Consider the following 26349-nt stretch of genomic DNA (forward strand, 5'->3'; position numbering starts at 1 on the left):
TTAAGACATTAAGAACAATTCTATAGCTCAGGGTTCCCAACCTGGGGTACCCACACCCCCAAAGGGTGTGAGATGGAATTTCAGAAGGCACGACAGAGTGACTCATGTCCATTAGTGATAAGTCATCACTAAGCCAACTGCCAGTGTGCCTTCAGCGGTGGTTGTAATATTACTTTTGTGAGGGATGCAAACATTAATCAAACATTTCCTAGGGGTGTGGATATAGCTGCTATAGCTGGATGCCTGCATTTAGATGGCCTTCATGTACATAAACCTACAGAATACCAGGATTTTCTTGTATAAGAGTACACATATGCATAACGTTAGCAGCGTAACCTGGTGTCTATATTGCATGGCCCGTAGAGTGGAACAAATTGTCTACTACAATAAGACAAATCATAAATACTGAAACTTTCAAAAACCAATTAAAAACTTGTTTGTGGAGGCAGTTTCATAAAATGGACCCTTTGTCTACAGCAATAAAGCTTAGCAAAAAAAAAAAAAGGCCCTGAATGTTATAAGATTCCTCCCAAATGTTGAAGCCTACATACTGTGAAACATTCTGAAAATATACAGTATATAGAAAGTTATGACAGAAAAAGCAGGCTGCCTAGTCCATATTTTCTACCCTTAACATCTCTCTCTTTAAAAAATTATTTAAAAAAAAACTTATCTCAAAAGGAAGGGGTACAAGAGGGAACCTTATCTAAAAGTTATTTAATTTCTTATATACTGCCTATAAGCTTGAAAGCTACTGAAAAAGTGTATATTTGGGTATTTTATGACCCTGAGGGGCACACAGTCTAAGTTTGTATCAGAAGCAATGGAGGGTTATGTGACTTACCCAAGGTCACAAGAAGTTGTAGTGGGATTTAAACTGGGTTCTCCTCATTTTCATCCCACTGCTCTAGCCAATAGGCTACTCCTCCACTCTACCAGCTGTATTTTGTTCGGTATACTTTAAATATTGTGATGTTTAGGTAAGAAACTCTGGGCAAACAGTAAGAAGCAAAGCAAGGAGACCCAGTATTCCACAGGAAAATGGAAGCAATCCAAATATAGACAGTCTGTGGAAAACACAATATTCTTGACTTTCCTTATTTCTTCTAAATGTCTTCAAATAGTCCAAAAACTTGTCCACATAGATCATACAAGGGATGTGTTTCGGCTGACAAGCCTTCCTCAAGGGTCCAATGGTAAATGTGCACAAAACAGTTTTTTGTGCTCCAGCGCTAAGCTATTGGCTTCGCTTTTATAAATTTGATCAGTGTTTTCAAGATTTGGTAACTTTCCTCAAATTCAATAGACCATTCACCATCGGACTCTTCAGGAAGGCTTGTCAGCCGAAACAGAGCCCGTGTCGGGTCCATTAGCCTTTTTATGATCTATGTGAACAAGTTTTTATACTATTTGAAGACGTTTAGAAGAAATAAAAGAATATTGTGTTTTCCACAGATTGTCTTTATTAAGAAACTCTGGACATCATTTTCTGTTGCATAATAATACCATCAAAGTATATTGACAATACACAGAATAAGACCTATGACCACCAGAGCACCAATGTATTGTCCTTCTTAGACTACTTGTCTCTCACTGTCTGATCCAATCATCTTGTTAATAAAAGAGGCTTTCAAAGTGGCTTCTCTCTGACATTTTTTACATATAATTCATGCAATTCAGCTTGTCGCAAGACTTGCAAATGAGAGACAACTAACGGGCCCCGGAAGGAACAAGAAGTATCATTTAAAAATAGATATCCAATATTATTTTGTAAGAAGGACACAATAGTTGAAAATAGATAGCAGTGATAAGTTTTAATCTCCAATGCTGGAGTGTGGCAATGTTTTATTTTTTTTACCTTTCATGAGTAAATGCCACATCTGCATGCACAGAGGTGACCCTAGAGATCAAAATCCGCTACGCTACTTAATTAGCTTTCATACAAAACAATAGCATTGTGATGTTATTAGCTACAATCCACAACCCCCCCCTCCCCACCCCGGCATAAGGTACTTATTTCAATATATGTACTGCTGTTGCAATGCCAATGTCTCCCTGTGGCAGTATCTCCACTGGGTCCTTTGTTGTCACTGAAAAACACTGCACCATCCGTATCAGCAAAAGGCAGATTTTGTCTTTCTTCTCTTTGTAGTTTATTCTTCAGCCTTGGCATATTAAAAAAAAAAAAAAAAGGCAGAACTGGCAGGGTGCATTTATACATTTTACTGTCTCTAGACTGGAGGGTCATTTTTTCAAATGTGTTGGGGACCAATTTTCAAAGAGATTTGCTTAGGTAAACAGATGCTTCCCTATGGAAATGCCCTTTTACTGACCACAGAGCCCATGACATTTGCAAAGCTTCAGATAAAAGTGTCACCCGACTCACAGGTATCCCTACAGATCCCTCATCTCAGACATATTAGCTAGAATAGCTGCAGAGGATAAGTAGAATCCAATTCAAGATAGCCTGCATGGTTCATAAAGCAATCTATGGACTAACCCAATGAATATGCATGAGATCCATTTGCATACAAGGGAGGCAGTGCATGCAAATAGATCTCATGCATATTCATTGGGGAAATCCTAAAAACCCGACTGGATTGCGACCCTCGTTGCCCACCCCTGGACTAACCTCTGATATTAAAGTTCCACACTCCTTCAATTCACGAGTATCGCAATGCTTCAAACTAACTTTCCCATCGCCTCAATAAGTTTGGCGGAAGATGTTTGAGGCTATCTTTGAATACAAAGGACCTCTTATCTGGAGCAAACTGTCAACATACCTAAGACAACCCATCACTCACCTTGACTTCCCAAAAAAGACATATCTCTTCTCTCTGTAACCAGTCCCCTAACCCTTCACTTCCTCCCCCTAACACCCACAAGATCGGGCTTAAATATGTAACTTCAAGAACTTGATCTAAATCAGGGGTGTCCAACCTTTTGGCTTCCCTGGGCCGCAGTGGCCGAAATTTTTTTTTCTGGGGCTGCACAAACGCTGCAGCAAGATAGAGGAGGAAGCCGGCAAGACGGTAAACACCCAGGGGCAGCAGAGGAAAACACTGCATCACCCTCGATTGAGGCTGCACAGAATACTTCACGGGGCCGCAGGTTGGACACGCCTGATCTAAATCTTATTATAAACCACATAGATTCCTTGTAGATGAATGCGGTATATAAGATACTGTTTTGGATTGTATTTTTGATTCCTGCACTACTATTTAATTGACTTATTCTAAATTTTGGTTTCAGAAAAGGCAATGAAGTAAAAAGTGCTGGTGAGATTTAACAAGTGAATGAGTTCCCTCTCTCCCTACTTTTCTTTCACAGATTTGTTCTACCAGTTTTTTCTACTGATTTACCTAATTAGGAGAACCGGTCTTTGTCTTTGATTAGACTCTACCTCTGGCCTAGCCCTGAGACCCATGCCTTTCCTGGTTCTCCTCAGAGTCCTATAGTTTCTTTTCTGCATCTCTGGGACAAGTTGTAGGTTCTACCCTTTATGGGACTGAACAGACTTTTAAATTATCCTTGAGATCTCTCCTCTGTCAGAGCCTTCTCTTATGTAACCACCTTCTCACATCTACATCAGCACAATAAATATTTGGGGAGGAATTCACCTTGCTGAATCAAAGTGGTAAATAAATTCAGGATTAAACTAAAAACTCATACCACACCAACTAAATATATATATATTTTTTCTTCTCCAACAGCCAGCAAATTAAATACGAACCGCTTTTAAGAAGCGATCCACTCCCCTGATGTTATATTGTCCCCTCATCTTCCCTCCCTTTTAAATTGTTTTTCTTTTTATCAATCTATTTATTAACTTTCCCTTTCCCTTTATCCTCAAACTCACGTTTGTACTTGTAATTTGACTAATCAATGTTTACACCTCCCCCCCCCATTTTCATAATGATTTATTTTTAACCTTTCATTTTTAATATTGTAAACCAGCCAGGTGTCCGTCAATGGTTGAAACTTGAAACGTAAATAAATAAAGGGTACCTGAAACAATGGGTGCTAAGTTAGAATTCTAGAATGACAGAGTTGGGTGTCAAATCTGATGCAGAATACTAATGTAAGTCCACATTTGCATGCTGAACTCAGGCAAGCAAGACCACGTCTTTGGCTGGCATAATACGGGCACCTAAAATTAGCAGTTATTTATTCATTTATTTTTATTTATTTATTTATTTAGATTTTTATCCCATCCTCCCAGTAGCTCAGAACAGTTTACAAGTAAACATTCACAATGGAGTGAATTGGACATACAAGATTATACAGTAGATTTAAATACTTGGACATACGAGACTGTGCAGCAGTTTAGATATAGGGACTCTAGAGCAAATTAAGACCAGAAGTTAAATATAAGTAGTTTTAGTTTAGTTACAAGTTATTTGAGTATAGGCTGAGAGTGGACTATAAAGAAATTTAGGCAGAAGATTAGAATGGAGAAAGAAGGGTAGAGGTGGGGTTTAAGGGGGTTGATTTTCTAAAGCGTGCCCTGAAACAGTTGCAATGCTCATGACCCCACCCATGCGCCTCTCATGGGAATGCCCCCTTTGCAGTTACATGCCAGACTATTTGGCCAGCTAGTTATAGACTCTAGGCCCCAATTCTATGTACAGCACCTAAAACATAGGTGCCAAGGAACATGGTGCATGGCGCAAGTAAATCTTAAGGTAGGCGCCGTCTATAGAATTGCACCCAGTGGCGTATAAGCTGGACTTAGGCACTAGTAGGGCTTCCTAACCTTAAGCACATCCTATTTATGCCAGAGTTTTCTTGGCCTAAACGCCAGTGCCTAAGAAAAGAACAGTTGCCTACTTGCAAAAACCACCCATGATCTGCCCCGAACCACACCTACTTTCTGGTAGGTGCTTCGGATTCGGTGCCTACCATCCAATTAATTTTAAACTAATTATGAGGCGCTAATAGTTCGTTATTGGCACGGATTAAGCTTTTTAAATAACACTGGACAACAAAGCTTTTGCTTCTTCAACACTTTCGGGCGTATCTTACACGTTTTGGGCTGCTGATCGTGAAAACCATGTTTAAAATTATGTATCACGTACCGTTTTAAGAAAAGAAAAAAAAAAAAGTACATTTTTACAATTTCTTGTTATACTTTCAGGCTAATGCAATTAATGTTGATGTCAAGATTAAGGAGGACAATTTTGTTGGTCCACAGATCAAACACGTCATCAATGACAAGAGTCAGGCCAGAGAAAATCGCCTGGAAAGCAATCAAGGATGCTGCTGAGAATTTTCTTAGCAGTTACAGTGTAGCAGAAACTTTGTGCATTAAAACACAATTAAAGATACCATTGTGTTTCTCAAAATTTCTACGTGATACAGTCAGTGGGGGAATTACATTTGTGTTTATTTTGAAGGGGTCTATCGTAACCACCAGTTTGTTTTAAGGAAGCAAAAACTTTTGGAAAAAATTGTGGTCCAGTGTATTTAAGTTAGGGGCCTAAATTGTCTAGGTGCGCCAATTTAGGTGTCTAACTTTAGGTGTCGTTAATAAAATCTGAAATATGAATGGGATGTCACAAAAAGTTAGTGCTGCTATAGTTCCAATAAAGGGAGTTTCAAATAACTGGAGGAAAAAGCCTCAGATTGGAACCCTTCCACCACCACAATGGTGGTCCAAGGTGGTCGGGCGAGCACCTCACTGGCAAAAAACCTCCAGACCAGCTCCCAATAATAGTGAACTTAAAGCAGGACTATGGTGCAAAGATAGAGGATAATTTCCACTTATCACTTGGTTGATCGGTACACCGACGATGGCCAGCGTTTCACATCTCTGCTGCCTCAGGGTGTATAGCAATCCGATCACACTTTAAACTGGACGCAAACCACATCTCAAGATCAAAAGATCTTTTGATCTTGAGATGCGGTTTGCGTCCAGTTTAAAGTGATAAGTGATAAGTGGAAATTATCTTCTATCTTTGCACCATAGTCCTGCTTTAAGTTCACTATTATTGGGAGCTGGTCTGGAGGTTTTTTGCCAGTGAGGTGCTCGCCCGACCACCTTGGACCACCATTGTGGTGGTGGAAGGGTTCCAATCTGAGGCTTTTTCCTCCAGTTATTTGAAACTCCCTTTATTGGAACTATAGCAGCACTAACTTTTTGTGACATCCCATTCATATTTCTAGTGAAAGTGTTTGCTATAACATTATTGATTTTTCACATTTCCGGGTTATTTTTTGTTAATAAAATCTGAGCCTTAGCACCTAAACTAAACTAAACTAAATTAAACCTTAGGTTTATATACCGCACCATCTCCATGGTTGTGGAGCTCGGCACGGTTTACAGGAATTGTAATGAGAAAGGAACTCCAAGGAAAGGGCTAGACGAGGATCGGAGGAAAGAAGGAAGTTAGAGGGCTAGGATGTCAAATGAGTAGGGAAGTGTTAGATTTTTGAGAATAACCAGGTTTTCAGATGTTTACGGAAGGGTTGGAGAGCACTCAGGTTCCGAAGAGGGGAGGTAAGGTTGTTCCAGAGCTCGGTGAGTCTGAAGAGGAGGGGAGTGCACTGCGGTGCCCAAGTGTTGCTTCAGCCCCATTTTGGCACTTAACATCCGTTAACTCCCATTGCCATGCAGTGGCATAGCGAGGGTGAGAGGAACCTGGTGCCCCTCCCCCACCCTCATCTCTGCCCCCCCACTCCTTCCCCGATCCCTCTTGCCGCATGTGCCTCCCTCCCCCATAACTCTTATTGTTCACTGCCGTGAGCAACAAGAACTTCAGTGTGCTCTTCGAGACCCTGTTGGCTCTCCCTCTGATGTCAACTCCTATGCACGGCACTCATAAGTGATGTCAGTGAGAGAGACGATGCGGTCGTGAGGAGCACATTGAATTTGTTGAACAACTAGGTATGGGGGAAGGGAAAGGGGTGCACGCGGAGAGGAGGAGGGGTGCTGGCGCCCCCACCAACATGGCGCCCTGGGCGGACCACCCCTACCACTACACCACTGTTGCCATGCCAAAAGTTTGGTGCCTAATTCATGCCTAACCTTTGGCACACTATATAGAATTACGCCTCAAACAGTATATACCACCAGTACCAATAGCTCGAGGCAGTTTATAATAAGAATAAATCGCAATAATAATAACGTGCAAGTCAAAGAACAGTAATTTCCAAACAAACAGATAATTAAAGAGATCCTTCTAAGTACAATGTCTTGCAAATGATGTTTTCAGAAGCTTTTGTTATGACATTCAATGCAACAGCTGTATGTTCTGAATCCTCCACATTTTCTTTCTCTTCCACTGATCTCTGATGGAGCAATCCACGCAAATTAACTGAATCACTCTCCTCCCGCCCCAACAGGTATTTTCTTTGTTGGTTTTTTTTCTGTTCAATTGTGTGTCTAGTTAGATCCGGTTATATGAGGTTGTAAAATGCTATGCACACCTGGTAGGGCTGTAGAACTAATAATACCAGGGTCGATATTCAGCTGGCAGCACTCACGTGTCTGGCCTAAGGCATTGAATTTCCAAAAGATAAGACTGACTTTTGTACAGTCCTACTGTATTGATGTGGTTATCATGACTGGCTGAACGCTGAATATTGGCACTTAACCAGCCACGTGCCAACTCTACTCTCAGTATACCCCCAAAATGGCCAGTTTTCAGCGGCACTAACTGGTCAAGTGCAATTAGAAATGACTGGTTAGCCCCAAATAGGTGATTTAACTGGCCAGGAGCCGTTTCTGGCCAGTTAAATTGCATTGAATATTGACTGGAATATTAACAGAGAAAAGAGTTGGTTCTGGGGGCATGCACTTTACTCGGGGCTCTCGTTTAACAGGACACCTAGTTGGAGCTTATTCTCTAAAGGAAGATAGGTGCCTACTTTCCGTGATAAAATTCTACGTGGTTACAATTTAGGTGTGTGCTGGTACAAGTGTTTGTGCCTGACCATAGTTGCAGGTCTGCCAGAATTTATCAACAAACTTCTGATTCCTCAGCGTTCGCTCCGATCCTCTAATCAAAACTTGCTATCCATTCCAACACTAAGGCACATTAGCACTGTGCGAACTAACATATTCTGCGTAACTGCCCCCACTCTTTGGAATTCAGCCCCAAATCACCTAAGAGAGGCTAGTACTCTTGATATCGTCAAATCCAATCTAAAAACATTTCTTTTTAAAGACGCTTTTGAAACTTGACTGTCCTTTTAAGGATACATTAAAACATCATTAGGTCTGGCTTTTAGGCTGCCCTTCCTTGTTCCCCCTCCTTTTGTTTGTTCCTTATTTGTTCTTTATTATCCATATATTGTAGTTCTTTCCCCTTCTCCTCTCGTTCCAATTAGTCTATATCTTTTTAGTCTATCTATGTCTTATGTCTTTACGTTTGTTGATTGAGTTTTTGCCCATTTTTTTTAAGAACATAAGAAGTTGCCTCTGCTGGGTCAGACCAGGGGTCCACCATGCCCAGCAGTCCGCTCCCACGGCAGCCCATCAGGTCCATGACCTGCAAGTGATCCTTTGTCTAAAACCCTTTAATCCCCATTTTTCTTCTATCTATACCCTTTCATGGTCCTATCTCTATCTCTATCCCTCAATCCCCGTATCCCTCAGGAACTTGTCCAATCCCTCCTTGAATCCCCTTAATGTACTCTGTCCTATCACATCCTCCGGAAGCGCATTCCAGGTGTCCACCACCCTCTGAGTGAAGAAAAATTTCCTAGCATTGGTTCTAAACCTGTCCCCTTTCAGTTTCTCTGAGTGCCCCCTTGTTCTTGTAGTTCCCAATAGGCTGAAGAATCTGTCCCTTTCCACCTTCTCTATGCCCTTCATGATCTTGTAAATCTCTATCATGTCTCCTCTGAGTCTTCGCTTCTCCAGGGTGAAGAGCCCCAGCCTTTCTAGCCTCTCTGCATATGAAAGGTTTTCCATACCTTTTATCATTCTTGTCGCTCTTCTCTGAATCCTCTCATGTATCTCCATGTCCTTCTTTAGGTACGACGACCAATACTGGACACAGTACTCTAGATGTGGTTGTACCATCACGCGGTACAGCGGCATGATGACTTCCTTCGTTCTGGTTGTAATACCCTTCTTAATAATACCCAACATTCTGTTTGCCTTCTTCGAAGCTGCTGCGCATTGTGCCGTTGACTTCATTGTTGTGTCTACCAGTACACCCAAGTCTCTTTCAAGGTTTCTTCCCTCTAGTACTAATCCCCCCATTTGGTAGCTGAACATTGGGTTCTTTTTCCTTATATGCATGACCTTGCATTTCCCTACATTTATAAACTTGCTATTAATGTGCTATTTTAATTTTGTAAAACCGCTTTGAATTTGGATAAGGCGGGATATCAAATTCTAATAAACCTTGAAACCTTAAATGTTGAAGATATACATTTGATCTGCAGTATTCCATAGACTGCATATGTAAGTGTGAGTCTAGGCCAGGCTCTGCTAATGCATACATCCTCTTGCAAATATATGCTGTGTATTGACCCTCAAGTTTATAGAATTAGAGTCATAAAGGGAGGAATTCTTAAAATGATACTGCTATTTGGATTTTTGTCAGGTCCCTGTGACCTGGATTGACCACTGTGGAAACAGGACACTGGGTAGATGGACCACCGGTCTACCACTCTACTTATCACTTATATAGCGCTGAAAGGAGTACACATTTTGACATTTATAGATGGGAAGAGCGTGGAAGAGCTTACAACCTAACTTGAACAGACAGACATGACATATAGGGTTGGGGATGCAGAACCCAAGGTGAAAGGAGTTAGGAGTCAAAAGCACTCTCAAAAAGGTGGGCTTTTAACTGGGCCTTGAACACTGCCAGAGACGGAGCCCGCCGTAAGGATTCGGGCAGCTTGTTCTAAGGATATGGCGCAGCAAAGTAGAAGGGATGGAGTCTGGAGTTGGCAGTTAAAGAGAAGGGCACAGACAGGAGGGACTTACTGGCTGAGTGAAGCTCATGAGAGGGAACTTAGGGGGAGATAAGTGAAGAGAGATAGTGAGGGGAAGCCGAGTGAATACATTTTAGAGGAGTTTAAATTGTATTTGGAAATACAATTTAATGGGAAGCCAGTGAAGTGACTTTAGGAGAGGGGTAACGTGAGTATAGCATCTCTCCTGGAATATGAGTCATGCAGCCAAATTCTGGATGGATTGGAGGGGAGCGAGATGGCTAAGCGGAAGGCCTGAGAGTAGCAAGTTGCAGTAGTCTAAGTTCGAAGTGATGAAGGTGTGGATAAGGGTTTTGGTACTGTGCTCAGAAAGAGTTGGATTTTAGTAATATTATAGAAGAAGAAGCAGCAGGTTTTAGCGAAATGTTCTGACCCAGTATGGCTATTATGTTCTTAGGTAACTTGGGTACATTTAAGGGCACCATATTCTATAAATTGTCCTCCGGATTCTAAATATGGAGTTGGGAATTCAGTGCTGAAATTTGCATGTGTATCTTCCAAATTAATTAGCTTATGAGAATATTAATTGGCAATAATTTAAATTTTTGTGCACCTCCCTGCTCATATCCAAATGGGCTTGATTTGGATGTTTTGAACATGGACCTTTTTTGTATGCAAAAATGGCCAAAATAATTAGATGCCTTAAGGGGCCAATGCGTCCAAATAGGTTATTAAAAAAAATATTGGACATCTAGAAGTTTTGAAAATGGATGTCCCCCCTCCACCCCAGCTTTTGGATATCTTGCAGGAACTATTGAAAATGCCCTGCCACGTCTTAAAAATGAGCTTTGAAAATAATGATTTTGACAGTTTTGTGAAAAAATGTCCATCTGCTGCTTTGTCCCTTTTTTAAAAATGTTTTTCTTTTGCAAAAATGAACCCCAATATATGCTACCTATCATTCAAATAGCTAAATGGTTTGCAATCTATACATATTACATCATATAAACTCCAGAATAGAGCCTTCCATGGCGCAGTGCCAAGTTCATAGCAGAATACTAGCAGTAAATGTGAGAGGTTGAGATCATGTGTAATATGTTCTGACATGGAAGTGAAGTTCATGATTGTTATTAACCCCGTTTGAAGGGACAACGCTGATCATATTATATGAGCTCCAGAAGGAAGCTCTCATTAGGAGTAAATTTGGGATTAAGATCATATCAGACATATCAGACTGGCTTGCAAGTGAGTTATTTCCTGTTATATATGCACAAAACTAGTCCATTTGGTAACACTGCCTTTGAGAGAATCCAGTACCCTGCAGGACCAATGAAACTACTAGAACTCAATTTGTTATGCATTAAAATGCATTTGTATTAGAGTAGGTAGCATATTGCTTGTGGTGTTTTGGTTGATGAAATAACACATGACAGCCGTAACCAAAACACATTTTGACTAAGATTATATTTGTACTGCACTGTTGTTTTGCAGGCCATTATAACCAGATTTTCTGAACAGACTAAACTGTTAGGGCTCCTTTTACAAAGGCGCCTTAACGCATGGAATAGCGTGCGCTAAATTGCCGTAGCCTTTTGAGCAGGCGGCAGATTTTGGGCTAGCGTTTAGCGCACCTTCGTAAAAGGAGCCCTTAGTGATAATGTAGGCCCTGACATCTGATAAAATTGTGTTAGCATGTTACAAGCTCTAACCTATTCTAGAAAAGTTAACTATACACACTGCTAACTTGTGTCGGTGTTTGAGTTCACTCCTAAAGCACCCCTCATTCCAACAAACCTTGTTCTAAGTTAATGATTCTCAAGCCTGTCCTGGGGACCACCAGTCTGTCAGGTTTTCAGGATACCCCTAATGAATATGCCTGAGATAGATTTGCATTCCTGTCGCCTCCATCAAGCAGCATTATGGGGCAAAGACCTAAAACAATTGCTTTCGCCCTCCACTTACGAGGAATTCAGGAAGCGCCTAAAAACATACCTATTCCTGAAGTACCTAGACAACTGACCCGCACACCTCTCTCAACAACAATTTTCTTGACCTATTTCTCACTCTCTTCTCCCTTCAGGTCACTCATTTTGTACCTCTTGTAATCTTTTGTAAACCGCATAGAACTTCACGGTATTGCGGTATATAAACTGTTATTATTATTATTATTATATGCCAATCTCTCCATATTTGTTAGAAATATCCTGAAAAAACTGACTGGTAGTCTCCTAGGGCAGGTTTGAGAACCACTGCTCTAAGGCATCCAAATACCACCTCACCCTCTCATCTAATTTGAGGCAAAGAGAAGTATGAGGTTGACTGTCATTATTCAATGTTTGGAAGCTACCATGATAAGAGGAGGGGGGAGTAGGAAATCTGTCTATCCCTTCCCCTGTTTTTGATGATGTAGGCAGGGGGTGACCAGGGAGCTTGGATAATCTTTTATCATTGGGGGATGTTGTTTGGTACCTCAAAGTGGTGGAGAGGGGCTGGATGCTACAAGGAGCCATCAGAAGGGGGTGATGTTTCACAGGGAGGAATGGAACCTGCAGATGTGCATTATCACGGCTGGTGATGTGCATGTTACTAGCACGATGAGTGCATGTTCTCATGGTTATTAATGTCTGCAGATTGCTGCTGGTTATGGTAGCAAATGCTATATTTAGGTAAATCAGTGACATTATATACTACAATTTAGTATATAATGCATAGTTTATATACTATAGTATATAATGCAAATACATGTACAGTATATAATATACAGTATATAATACATAATTTGTATAATACAGTATATAATGCATAGTTACCACTTATATATAATATCAATGAAATTATATACTACAATTTAGTATATAATGCATAGTTACAACAGTAACTAGTTCCTGTTAAAACTATGTATTAATGGAGAATTTTTACATGGCTTAGTAAACAGACCTATTAAATTGATGGTTCAGATATTTTGCAAATCTCAGTCAATTCTGCTCTCTTGAGACCCTGAGCATATCAACGGGTCAATGGGTCTTCGTCTATTGAAGTTTGATCCTAAGCCGACATGGCTCAGATTCCCATTTTTCTTCTTGTTCACTGAACTTGGAGAAGAGTAGCTTTGCGATGGATATTCTCTTGATGATTGACTGCTGTATGATTGGTGTTAAAGGTCAGACATTGGTCCAATGAAATGCTAAAATCTTTAGAACTCTTTCTTTGTGTTCTCCCTTTGAAAGGTTGAACAGATCGGAACTGAAAATCTTGTCAGCTTACTTAAGCGGTCAAGTCACTCAAACAGTTTTTAACTTATTGAGGGCAAACAGTGGGAAATTAAAACACACATACAGAAAGCAGATATTCATCACATATTTGAAAACAAAATTGAAGCCTTAAAAAGAAGATACTTGGATGAACCCTACAGATATTGTTTCAATGGATGCTTTGATAATACTGTTCATCCCATCCACAGATATGTAATTATTATGTACCCCTTCAGTTTCCTGAAAACCTGCTGATTTTTACCAAATTACAAAATGTACATGAAATGCCTTTTTTCAAAAAATTATTTTCTTACCTCAACATACATGAAACACTTTCCTGACCGTTATATGCCATACTGTCCTTATTGTTTTCTAATAAATACCAATGAAATACAGAAGTTTATTTTTGGTATCATAAATGAAAGATTTCTGTCATTATTGTTTATTCATCCATGTTATCCCATAGATTCTTATACAGCAGACAGTGAAGGGAGTTTTTTTAATGAGGTGATATGAAAGTGGTTACCATTAGTTCAACTCTACATCATAGAATTCATGTATGCACTAGGTTTCCTCTACCTAGTTCCCAATGTTGTTCATATCTTCAGCTGTGTACTTCAGAAAAGGCATAATGGGGGAAATTCTATAAGAAGGCACCTAAAGATAGGTACGTAAAGTTAGCACCTAAATTAATTAGCAAACTGATTTTAATTATTAGCTTTAACAAGCTCATAATAATAATAATAAAAAATTACTTGGGTGATAGGTAATGCTGCCCGATTCGCCGATTCTAATCAATTCACTGATTCACTTCAATGAATCAATTCGAATCGATTCATTGTCCGAGAAAATCTGACTCACCAATTCAGTGACCCCTCCACCCTGATGACACCTGACATACTTCCGAGTCCTCTTAAAATAGCAACAGCCACGGTGCTCTCAATGGGCTGCTTCACAGCCTTTCCTGCTGGGACCTTCCCTCTGCGCATCACTGATTATGTCATCACTTACGCGGCAGAGGGAAGCCCTAGTGGGGCTGGTCGCGAAGCAGTCCGTTCAAAGCACTTCCGCTGCTGCTGCTTTAGGAGGCCTCTGAGATTTCATGCTGGGAAGATTGATGGGGTGCTGCACAGGGGAATGGGAGGGAGGGATGGAAAGCTGCTGAGCAAGGGGATGGGTGGGAGAGTAGGAAAACTGCTGTGCAGGGGATGGGATGAGAGGAAAGATTTTGCACATGGGGGCAGAAAGCAGAGAAGAAGAACTGTTGGGGTAGAGGAGAGGAAGGGAGAGATGAAACAAAGAGGTAGAAAGGGGTGGGAGGGATAAATCCTTCATTTGGTGGAGAGGAGGGAGACATGCATTACAGGTGCTCAAGTTTTAAGTTAGGTGCAATTCTGTAATAGGTGCCTAAATGTGATTGACAAAAGATAGGTTTCTATAATATAGGCAGCTATCTTTTCAAATGCCATTTACGGAATTTCCCTCAATGAGTTTTACACATGTTGAGGAAACTTTTAGTAGCCTTACTGAGATTCATGGATTTGCTGAACACAATTTTTCATGTGGGTTCACAAGCACAAAAGTCTCCAGGAACTCAGCATCTCTTTTTTCTACATGAAGAGAAATGGGAATAAAAGTACATATGTTGTTGTTATTCGGTGCCATCGACTCGTGCTCGAATCCTAGTGACTTCATGAATTGTGGATCTAAAAAGAAATTGGTTTTGTGCTAGTCCGGAAATGTTCTCCAACGTCATCCCAATGGTTGTTTTCAATGTGTCCAGCCATCTGATTGCAGGTCGCCCCCTTTGCCTGGTTCCTTCGATCTTCCTAAACATGATGTCCTTCTCCAGTGATCTCTCTCTTCTGATGGTGTGACCAAAATAAGACAGTCATAACGTCATCATTTGGGCTTCAAATGACATAGCCAGTTTGATCTCTTCCAGAATCGATTTGTTAGTTCTTCTGGAGGTCCAAAGCTCAAATGAGTCAATCTTCTTTCTGTCTTGTTTCCGTGGAAGGGCATAATCAAAAGGGACGTCTAAGTCCATTTACGTCCATTTCGCAAGTCATCCAAAGTCAAAAAGTGCCTAAGTGACATTTTCGAAAGAGACGTCCAACTTCTTTTGACTTTCGAAAATTGTCCAAATTATACGTCCTGCAGATCTGATCTAAAATGTCTATCTTTATAGTCCATTTTTGTACAAATGTCCGTCCAAGTCAAAAACAACTAGAACAAGCCCTGTTGGACGTGGGAGGGGTCTGCAAAGTGATTGACAGAACACCCAGACAGGGCACCTAAATAGTGGGGTACCTTACAGGGCACTGCTGTGAACTTCACAAACAGGGTGCCATGGCTTCTCCTCACTACAGCTCCCTTATAGGTGACGGTGAGCCCCCCCAAACCACCTCCAGAATCCCCTAGACCCACTTATCTACCACCCCTATAGCCCTTATGGATGCAGGAGCCACTTATATGCCAGTACAAAAGGGTTTTGGGGTGTATAGGGGAGTGCACATGTTTCAGTAACAATGCAGTGATTACAGGAGCTTATGGGCATGGGTCCATCTCTCTATGGGTCTCAAACCCACCCCCAAAATGACTTAATCTGCCTCTGGGTTGGACGACTAGGCTTTCCTATGCTAGGCAGCCAGGTGATGATGGTATGGAGGCTGAAATTTCAAGTTATGATTAAAAATTTTATTGGGGTGAGGGGATGTTAGTGATCACTGGGGTAGTGTGTGGGGGTCTGTGTCATGTGTTTTCAGTGATTATCTGGTGAGTTTAGGTGGGTTTTAGTGACTTAGATCATGTTTTAGATGGTCTAAGTCAAAACGTCCAAGTTTCCTCTAGGCTCTGTTTAACTTTCGGTTATACATGCTGTACGACTAAGTCTAAGCCGGCCCACATCCCACCCAACCCCCGCCCTCGACACACCTCCTGAAACGCCCCATTTAGCTTTGGACATTGAGCAGCTCTATGAAGGCCTAAGTCGTTTAGAAATGCGTCCAAAACCCGGTTTGATTATCGGCACTTGGACGTTTTAGAGAAATGTTCGTCCAAGTGCCGATTTAGGCTGGTTTTTGGACATTTTTCTCTTATGAGCCCCATAGTGTCCAGCTTTCTAATATGAAACTGAGCACTAAGAAAATGAGTGCGTTGACAAGTCTGATCTTCATTTGGAGCTTTACCTCCTTGCTTTTGAACACTTTGTCGAGAACCATCATTGAAAAGCAACCAAGTGCTATTCTGCAAACTACAGTACATATACAAAGCTTGAAAAATGCCATTCTGCCTAAACAACAATATCCTCCAGGAAAGTCCCTATTTATTGCACGTGATTTTCTGCAGCAATCTTTTTTTTGGTAGGGTGCATAATAAAAAGAAACAAAGATGCATTTAAAATCATAGAACAAAATAATTGGTTTAGGACCCAATTTAGTAAAAGGCATAAAACCTAGACAGCAAAAATTTGGGCACTAAGTAACAATTCAGTAACAGAAATATTGTACATACAGAAGTTGCAGTTATAAAATAATAATGTTTGTCTGCATTTTGGCACTTAACTAAGCAGAAATTTCACCCATCTCCCATGGAATCCAATCCATACCCATCTGTACCCGCAAAGATTGATTTCATTCCCAGCCATCCCCACAATTACAGTAATCTCCTCCATTTCGTCAGAACCCACAGGAGTTGATGCTGCTATTTACTTGCTCATAGCCCTCTGTTTCTTCCCAACCCCAAAAGCTTTCCGTGTTCTTTTTGGATGGTATTCACTATTCAACCAATGAGTGTTGTAAGCCTGAGTCTGGTGCTCTAGCAGCCTCTCTAAGTATTCCAAGCCTCATTCTGGAGTCACCAGAGATTTTGACTCCTGTGAGATTCCCACAGCAACTTCTTCCATCCCCAGAGGAATCCTATGGAATGTCTTCCATACCAGTGGGAATGCTGCGGATTCCACAGAATTCCCACAGTCCCTTTTGATAGGTGATATCGAGCCAAAGTTAGACAAGTTCCTGCTGAACCAGAACGTACGCAGGTAGGGCTCTGTTAACCCTTTCAGGACCAAGGGACATATTTGTCCCATAACTTTAAAATCCTATAAATTTTGATTGGGATAGTCTACAGTTCTAAATTTGATATGTACGGATTCCATATGATACTGCCTTTATGTAAACAAACTGGTTCCGACATTCATTCATTAGCGTCGTTGCCAGATTGATGAGAAGATTCACTTGCCACACTGTCCATAAGCCAGAAGTTTGATTTTTTTTAAAAAAAAAATAATGATATTTCACAAAAAAAATCAATTTTTTGGCATCTGCAAGCCCTTTTTACCATAAAAATGTCGTCAAAACCACAAAAATTGGCCTACGATCCTTATGGTCCTGAAAGGGTTAAGGCACTGGTTTTTGACCTGGGGGCTGCTACGGGAGTGTACTGCTGGGCATGATGGACCACAGCAGTGTCAATTCTTATGTTCTAGCTCTCTGCACCTAGCTCTAGGCATGAGCACTTACTCCATGTTAAGAGCTAGTATAAAGGGTTGCATGTTTAAATGTGTAACTGACAGTATTCTATAACTAAGTACTTAATTGCTTTGAAAATTCCTGGCCTGCCAAAAAAATTCCTTGTGGAAAATCTCTGTTAACCAAAAATGCTAATAGGATCCTCAAGAAGGTCAACCTCCTACTTCATATGCCTCAATGAAGGAAAAGACCTCAGAACACCACACCATAAGAAAGACTAATCAAGAAAAAGTAAAAATAATAAAAGTAAGGCTATAGAACACACAGATACAAAAATAAATTTGATTGTGGGCTATACATAAAACAAGAAGGTTTTTTTGACCAACCACCACCCTATTATCATTGGAGAACTTTACATGTTTCTATGGTGTGATGTTCTGAGGTCTTTTCCTTCATTGAGGCATATGAAATCCCAAATTCATGACCCCCTTGGAACTGGGTGCCACAGAAATTAGGTGCTGTGTTTTCACCGTAGAATAGGGGCATGTGACATGTGGAACTTCAAATTACTGCCAATCAATTCTTGTTGACACAAATCACCGATACTTAGGGCTCCTTTTACAAAGGTGCGTTAGGGCCTTTACGCGCGGAATAGCGCGTGCTAGCCACTACGACCTCCTCTTGAGCAGGTGGTAGTTTTTTGGGTAGCGTGCGCTAATCCGGTGCGTGCGCTAAAAACGCTAGCGCACCTTTGTAAAAGGAGCCCTTAATACCATCTTGGCACCAATAAGTGAATTAATTGCATTTATTTATTTAGATTTTTATCCCGTCCTCCCAGTAGCTCAGAACGGCCTAAAGCAAACATTCACAGTGGAGAACATTTGGACAATACAAAGACTATGTAGTAGTTTAATGTAACCATGGGTTACAAAATAAATTTGAAATATGTTATAGTTTACCCAGGGCAGAAGACCTGACAGAAGTTTTTTTTTTCTCTAATATTTTAAAGTGAAAAGTTTTTTTTGTTGTTAGCCAGCAAAATTAATGCTGTATTTGCCTGATTGACAGTAAGAATTCTAGAATGCTGATGTCTGCATCAGGTCTGATGATCTCATGCAGAAGTGAGCAGTGCTGGTCAGGATTCAAAAACTGCCAGAGAGAGGAGTTGGGTAGTGATCAGTCTGGAAGACAGGTTGGTTTGGGGTTGCTTGAGAATAGTTTAAGATACATCGTGGGTGGAAAAAGTTTAGGGAATTTGAATTATCCATTCTTTTCTATGGGTAGTTAGTCAAAAAAGTAAAGAAACAAATATAATTTTCAGGGTGATAGGGTTTTGCTTCCTTTGATTTTTTTTAGTTAGGAAGTAGGTACGTGTGATACGTATGGGATATATATGATATGAGAGTTGTTTTTAGTAACAATGGCTGTTTAAGAAACCATCTTCTACTAAAAGGATCCTAATACCAAATAACAACTTTCTTTTTTTAAAAGGGGAACTAGAGTTCAGAAAGATAACTTGCACCTGGTGAGCCAGATTTAGTCAAAACAGGATATGAGTGACTCAATCGAGAAAGGGGGAAAAGCAGGATATGCATAAACCGGATCCTGACCATAATACTTTGAGTAAAAAAGTGCCTATATGCTCATGTTTGAGCACAATACATAAACCGGATCCTGACCATAATATATGCTCATGTTTGAGCACAATACATAAACCGGATCCTGACCATAATCTGGGCATAAAAAGACAGGCAGAACTCAGTGGAATCGGGACTTCTCGGGACTTCTCCACTGCTGAAGAGCTGTGTGATGCTGATATGAGATGAATGCGCTGCCTCCGATGTTTCGCTAGTCCCCCGATATCGGAGTGATGATGCAATATATGGTAATAAATTATTGATTCCTTACTGCATGATTTCATTATTATAAAATTGTATGAATAAACCTATATTATGCTTTCAGTCATCTGTGTATGCTATTAATTTTCCCAGTCAGGGAGCTGGTGAGGGGAAGGGAAAGTGGGATATAGCATTACCCTAAGAATAATAGCAGTACATTAATTGGCGTAGTCGGCAGGATCTCCGTAAATAAGACCGAACAATGTTCCGGCGTAAGGAGAAATCTAAAAAAGAACCTGCAGGGATACCTGGCTGGACCGGGGACCCGTATGAAATAATAGCGGCAGAAATGGCCAATCATGGATTGGTGGAATCATGGAATAAGGAGTTAAGGGAATTTGAACCAAAGAATGTGGTACAAGTACTTGAAACAATCCCTGTAAAAACAGGTGAAGCAGTTACCCTGGCTCGAAGGAGTTGGGTGTTGGCCTCTGCATACCGTGGGGTGCACAAGCGGTTGCAGACGGCACTTAAACCAAAGAATGTGGTACAAGTACTTGAAACAATCCCTGTGAAAACAGGTGAAGCAGTTACCCTGGCTCGAAGGAGTTGGGTGTTGGCCTCTGCATACCGTGGGGTGCACAAGCGGTTGCAGATGGCACTTAAAGAGAAAGGGAGAGTAGAACAGAGTAAGTTAGAATTAGAGGGACGGTGTCTGGTGCTGGAATGTAATAGTAAATTATTAAAGGATAAACTGGAACATTATCAGGATGTAGCAGAAAGAGCAGCTGTAAAAGTGGCACAATATAAGTATAAAAAGAAGAGAAGGAGGGAAATTCCACAGTATGGAGATTTTCTTTGTCTGAGCTGCTGAGATATCTTTCAGAAATAGGTATCGATCTTTAAAATGTGCTTAAATATTAACATATGGTGGATTTAAAATGTAGTAACTTGCAATTACCTTGTTAGCAGCAGGAGGATTTTTAGATTTTTAGAATGAAAACTTTACGAGCATACACAGGGAAATGTATGCTGTTTGGAGTTACGATCAGCCGTGGGGAAAAGTTCTTGTTGTTTTTAATGTTGAAGAATAATTAAGGTATTTTAGTAGTTTAGGAGCTGTTTGTCTGAAAGTTCTGTACGAGAATGTAGCCTGAATTTTTCCCTTGTTTATAAGAATGTTGGAAGAACAGAACTGTAGGATCAGAAGGAATTAGAAAGTGATATTAAACGAGATGGTTTAGGAAAGAAAAATAAAGGTTTAAAAAGTCTAGCTGGTTTCAAGGCTGGAAATTGAATGCAAAGTATGTTAGAATAAGGTATGTGATTTGAGACAAATAATTTTGTCAAGCCAGATAGTTACGTGTTCTGGCAGTCGTAAGAGTGCCTGCTGGTTTATACAGCACATTTGTTTGAAGATAAGGTATGTGAAAGCCGGATCTCAGGCATGTTACAGTAAAAGAATACTTTTCTGAAAAGAAGAAAGATTTATTCTAGCAATAGATGCCATGCTTAAAAGAAATATTGTGTTTGTGACGGTGTACAACAGGAAAAAGTTTCCTTGCCTTTGTATTTTTATCTCAGTGTTTCAAATTAGTTTTGAATATGACTTTTTGTGCCCCTGCATGGTTTATTAGGGAGTAATTAAATTTAAATGCATTTTAACATTAAATTGGGAAGTTTAAAATAAAAAGATTAACAAAAGTAGAGGTTAAGTACCTATACAATTAAAATAAATGTGAAACAAAAGGCTTGTTAACCTTGGTTAACGGAAAAGAACAATTATAATAAACTTTTATGTAAGTGGATGAATTCGGAATTGAAATTTTGCTTACTTTTTACAAGTAAGCTCTTCAGGGTAGGAACCTAATAAAGAATATGGATTGAGAATAATTTTACCATGTAGAGAATGTGTCTGCCTGTTTAAATTTTCCTGTGGCCATATTTGGTGCCACAGGACCCTGAAATAAGTCTATTTAATCTGTGTGTTTTGTGTTTCAGGAAAAAAAAACCTTTTTTGAATCTTTTCAACAATTCAACACAGAGACTGTGACTCTGCGATACAAGAATTAGTCATGTTTGCAGAGGGGAAAACGTGCCATGTGTTTCTTTTCTTTGTTCTTTTGTTAATGAACATGTGCTTTCCTTCCAGGATTTACACTACCAGCAGTACCACATTCCACCACTAGAGCTGTGGAGAACACAGAGAAAAATTCCGAAAGAACATTATGAGCAATTGGTAACCAGATCCAGTTATGCCTCAAAAGGAATAACTGTCTTGGGAGGGGTGATTGATGCTGACTATCAAGGGGAGGTTAGGGTAATACTAATTAACTTAGGTGCGGAGGATGTAATAATAGCACAGGGAGAAAGAATTGCACAACTGTTGCAAATTCCTATATATATAGCTCCGGTAAGAGAAACCACAGCCTCTACAGAATTGACGGTTAGGGGGGCAAAAGGGTTTGGATCCACAAATACTGTAAATGTTGGGGCCAAAATATGGATTAGCAACCGAAATGGTCCCCCCTCTCCCGCTGAAGTGATAGCAGTGGGACAAGACCGTACGCTATTGATAATGAGGCCCGGTGTAGAAAAATGGGAATATGTCCCACAGGAGAAATGTTACCTACGGGAGTAATACTGTGTTTAATTTTACAGGAAACCCTAATCGTCCTAGGCGTATTCACAGTCCTTGGTATCGTATCTTTGGGTCACGTAGAAGGATGGACTCCGGCTAGGCGTCTGGTTTTGGATGACAATGCTCGATTTCAATGGGGATGGAGAAGTGCTACCAGCAGACGACAACAGGAAAAGTTTAGTTGTGAAAAAGGACAGAGATGTACAATAGCTAACATCACAACTAATGTGGACATATGGAAAGGCCCTCACAATGACAGAAGAGGGTATATCTTTTATGCCCTATATCAGAGTCAAGTAGTGGTAAATGTCACTGCCCATGTGTCACTTCTATGTTGCTTAAAGACTGTGTTCCCAGAATTAAATACAAAACAGAAATGGCAGGCAATACAAAATTGTAGCACCTGGAATGGAACTGTGTTGCATCTGACATTAGAAGACCCCAAATATTTTCTATGTACTAATGCATCTCTTATTAAGAATCGTACTACATGGGCAGATTTTATTATCTTTGTAAATATAGATTCTGCAAAAATTGATCCAGGGCAGGTTAAACGATTACCGTCAACATGTGAAATGGTGGGTCAGCAGGCGGAACAAACACGTGTACAATTTAAAATTACCTTTCCTCCCTCTAGTCGATGTAGATATAGGAGAGTCTGGTATGATACTATTTTGGGAGGATTTGGAACTATTACCGGGACAATAAACAGTTATGATATAGAATCTTTAGCAAATAGGCTGCATAACGCTGGAAGTAAAATTAATAATGCTTTAACTATACAAGCTAATTGGATGCCTACTATTTGGTACCCAATGACACTAGCAGCTGGCGTGGATAATGATATGTTAGATCTTTTTAATGCTAGTAATTCTCTAACCTTCCTTATAGATACTAATATTACTCACATAATCAATTGGACTATATGTTCTTTGCAAACATTACAGCAGCAACAACAGAAAAATGTCTTTCAAACACAACTTTTGACAGCAAATGAACAAGTGTGGAGGACCGTCTTTTCTGATGTAATCCATGCAGGCCATTGGCTACAAATACCTAGTTCGGGGATAAGGTGTGAGGAAACCCTATGTCAGGGATATTTTACCATTTACAATGTAACCAAACAGAGTATAATGTGTAAATACATAGTGATGCCTTTACTAATTGGGTCAGCTCCTAATCAACACTTTTGGACCCCCACCTTTTATGGACAGGTGATAGATATGTACAATCGTACCCATGATTTAACTTTTTGTGATAACACTTTAAGTGGAAAAGTTTGTAAATTACAATCTGCTGTATATGAACCATGTTTATTGCAAAATACTGTAAACAAATGTGAATGGACTATTATGCCAATAACCTATAGGTATATGGTCGAAATAGCACCACAAGTAGTATGTGTAGTAACTGATCAACCAGTGATACCAGGAATGGCAGTGCTTTTTTCGGGATGTATTCATAACATTTCAGTATTATAAGAACGTGGCTATCATTTGGAATAGCACTAAATGGGATGTTCCAAATTGGGATTTAAATTTGACCAGATTTAAGCAAATATTAACTCAATCAACCAAAATACAGAGTGCCATCCGATACCTAAATCAAAGTATTATGGCTCATCAGCTTACCACCACTATTGCAGCAGACTCGATAGTGACAATAGGGTCAGGAATAGCTGATGCTACTTCACATCATTGGTGGGATATATTTTTAGGATATTCACCTTCAGCTAAAACGACTCTGGATTGGATCATCCATCCTCTGTTAATAGTTGTTATTCTGGTAATAATTTTATCTATCTGGAATTGTTATGTGGCATATGGCATTTGTTGTAAACAACAAAAAGTGATGATGGTTACATACAACACTCATTGTTAAGGACCGAATGTGATACGTATGGGATATATATGATATGAGAGTTGTTTTTAGTAACAATGGCTGTTTAAGAAACCATCTTCTACTAAAAGGATCCTAATACCAAATAACAACTTTCTTTTTTTAAAAGGGGAACTAGAGTTCAGAAAGATAACTTGCACCTGGTGAGCCAGATTTAGTCAAAACAGGATATGAGTGACTCAATCGAGAAAGGGGGAAAAGCAGGATATGCATAAACCGGATCCTGACCATAATACTTTGAGTAAAAAAGTGCCTATATGCTCATGTTTGAGCACAATACATAAACCGGATCCTGACCATAATATATGCTCATGTTTGAGCACAATACATAAACCGGATCCTGACCATAATCTGGGCATAAAAAGACAGGCAGAACTCAGTGGAATCGGGACTTCTCGGGACTTCTCCACTGCTGAAGAGCCGTGTGATGCTGATATGAGATGAATGCGCTGCCTCCGATGTTTCGCTAGTCCCCCGATATCGGAGTGATGATGCAATATATGGTAATAAATTATTGATTCCTTACTGCATGATTTCATTATTATAAAATTGTATGAATAAACCTATATTATGCTTTCAGTCATCTGTGTATGCTATTAATTTTCCCAGTCAGGGAGCTGGTGAGGGGAAGGGAAAGTGGGATATAGCATTACCCTAAGAATAATAGCAGTACAGTACGGTGACTCTCCATAGAGGAAAGAAGAAGCACTGGTACCCAACGGCTGTGTAAATAAAACAACGGAACCCTGTGAGAAAAATTTACATCTGAACTCTGTGAGGACAAAATTCTTTGAAAGGACTAAATTCTTTGAGGAAAACTTTATTTGAGATCTTATTCTAAAGTTATTTAGATGTATATAGTTTTTGTTAGAGTTGTAACAATAAACCAATAAAAACTTTTATTCCTTGTATTTTTTTATTTAGGGTCATTTTATATTTTATGTTAACTTTTCCCTCTTTTTGTTATAATTCTTACTTCTATCTGGTTAGGTAACCTAAGACTAAAGGTTAAGAGAGTGGGAATTGGGAGTTCAAAGAGGGAGGGGTTACATTAAGTACAAGGACTATACAGCAATTTAATAACTCCTACCAGTTGCATGTCCAATTTTTTTAGCGCCATTTATAGAATTTGGGGATTAATGTAAGTGTGTTTTAAACTATATACTTTCTAGTTACTCTGAGGAGGGCACTTTTTAGATAGGTCAATTTGCCTGGGTAAGTGGCTTTGAAAATTGTCCTCACTTTAATGTTGATACTTTATTATGTGATGCACATTGGGGACTATTCTGGAAAAATAGTGAGAAAGATGAATTAACTTTCATTGAGATGCATGCTGAAACCCACTGAATTTTTTTTTTTTTATAGAACATAGGATTCACAAAAGTTCATTTTCAGAGCTCAGGAAATGATTTTGTGCCAGGAAACCATTCTTACGCTCTTAAAATGCAAAAGCGAACCAAGACTGTTAAATCGGAAATGGCCCCAAAATGAAAGCTGGACCTTTTTATTCTTACTCTAAGAAATTTGTTTCCAATGAATAAAAGCAATCAACCACCTGATTATAGTATTGAGTCTCTAGTTCTAAAGCGATTTCCAAATAATTTTTATAATTTTAAATGCATCTCAAAAACGCTTTTAAAAAGGATAATTTTTCCTTCCAATCTCCAGTCTGTATGAAAGTATCTAAAACCCCCCCCAAACAAACGTGTTTTTGAGATACATTTAAAATTATAAAAATTATTTGGAAATCTCTTTAGAACTAGAGGTGCAGTACTATGGGCTCCTTTTACGAAGGTGCGCTAGGGCTTTAATGCACGGAATAGTGCGCGCTAAATTGCCGCGCATGCTAGCCACTACTGCCTTCTTTTTGAGCAGGCGGTAAATTTACGGCTAGCGCGCGCTATAGCGTGCGCTCATCCGGTGCGTACGCTAAAACCGCTAGCGCACCTTCGTAAAAGGAGCCCTATATTCACGTGGTTGTTTGCTTTATTCGCGGAACGCAAACTTCTTACGAGTGCAGCTACAATTTATGGTTCTCCAATTATTCCTTTGTTTTTTGAAAAGTGGATTCTAAGACCTTTTTGTTCGTAATCAGATTCCAGGTTTACCCACTCTGGTTGTAATCTCTTTCGTGGGTGAAAACTCAATGCTGTAGGAGCCCAAATATAGAGGTTTCCCAATGGATTTCTCGTTGTCACTGAAAGATTTCTAGAAAGGTTAGATGAACCTATTTGTTCACTGGCCCCATTATGTTCGTTTTTATTTGGCCTCACGTATCTGTTGGTACTACTCAATGAGTCCAAAGAAACTATTTTATCATGTAATGTATATGCCCTTCCTATGCCTGCGTTCTA

The 26349-nt window shown here is 39.9% G+C and overlaps 2 protein-coding genes across 2 annotated transcripts in view; one reads left to right on the forward strand and one right to left on the reverse strand.

The window, feature by feature from the left end:
* SYT1 (synaptotagmin 1) overlaps positions 1–26349 on the reverse strand; it is a 656423-nt gene that overhangs the window by 372920 nt on the left and 257154 nt on the right. The gene's annotated exons all lie outside the window — the stretch shown is intronic.
* LOC117363614 lies at positions 19488–24660 on the forward strand. Its single transcript, XM_033951672.1, has 2 exons — positions 19488–19502; positions 22117–24660. The coding sequence occupies exons 1-2, from the start codon at positions 19488–19490 to the stop codon at positions 23575–23577; spliced, it is 1476 nt and encodes a 491-aa protein (XP_033807563.1). The 3' UTR covers positions 23578–24660.

Source organism: Geotrypetes seraphini, chromosome 7, assembly GCF_902459505.1.
Source record: "Geotrypetes seraphini chromosome 7, aGeoSer1.1, whole genome shotgun sequence".
Lineage (NCBI taxonomy): Eukaryota > Metazoa > Chordata > Amphibia > Gymnophiona > Dermophiidae > Geotrypetes > Geotrypetes seraphini.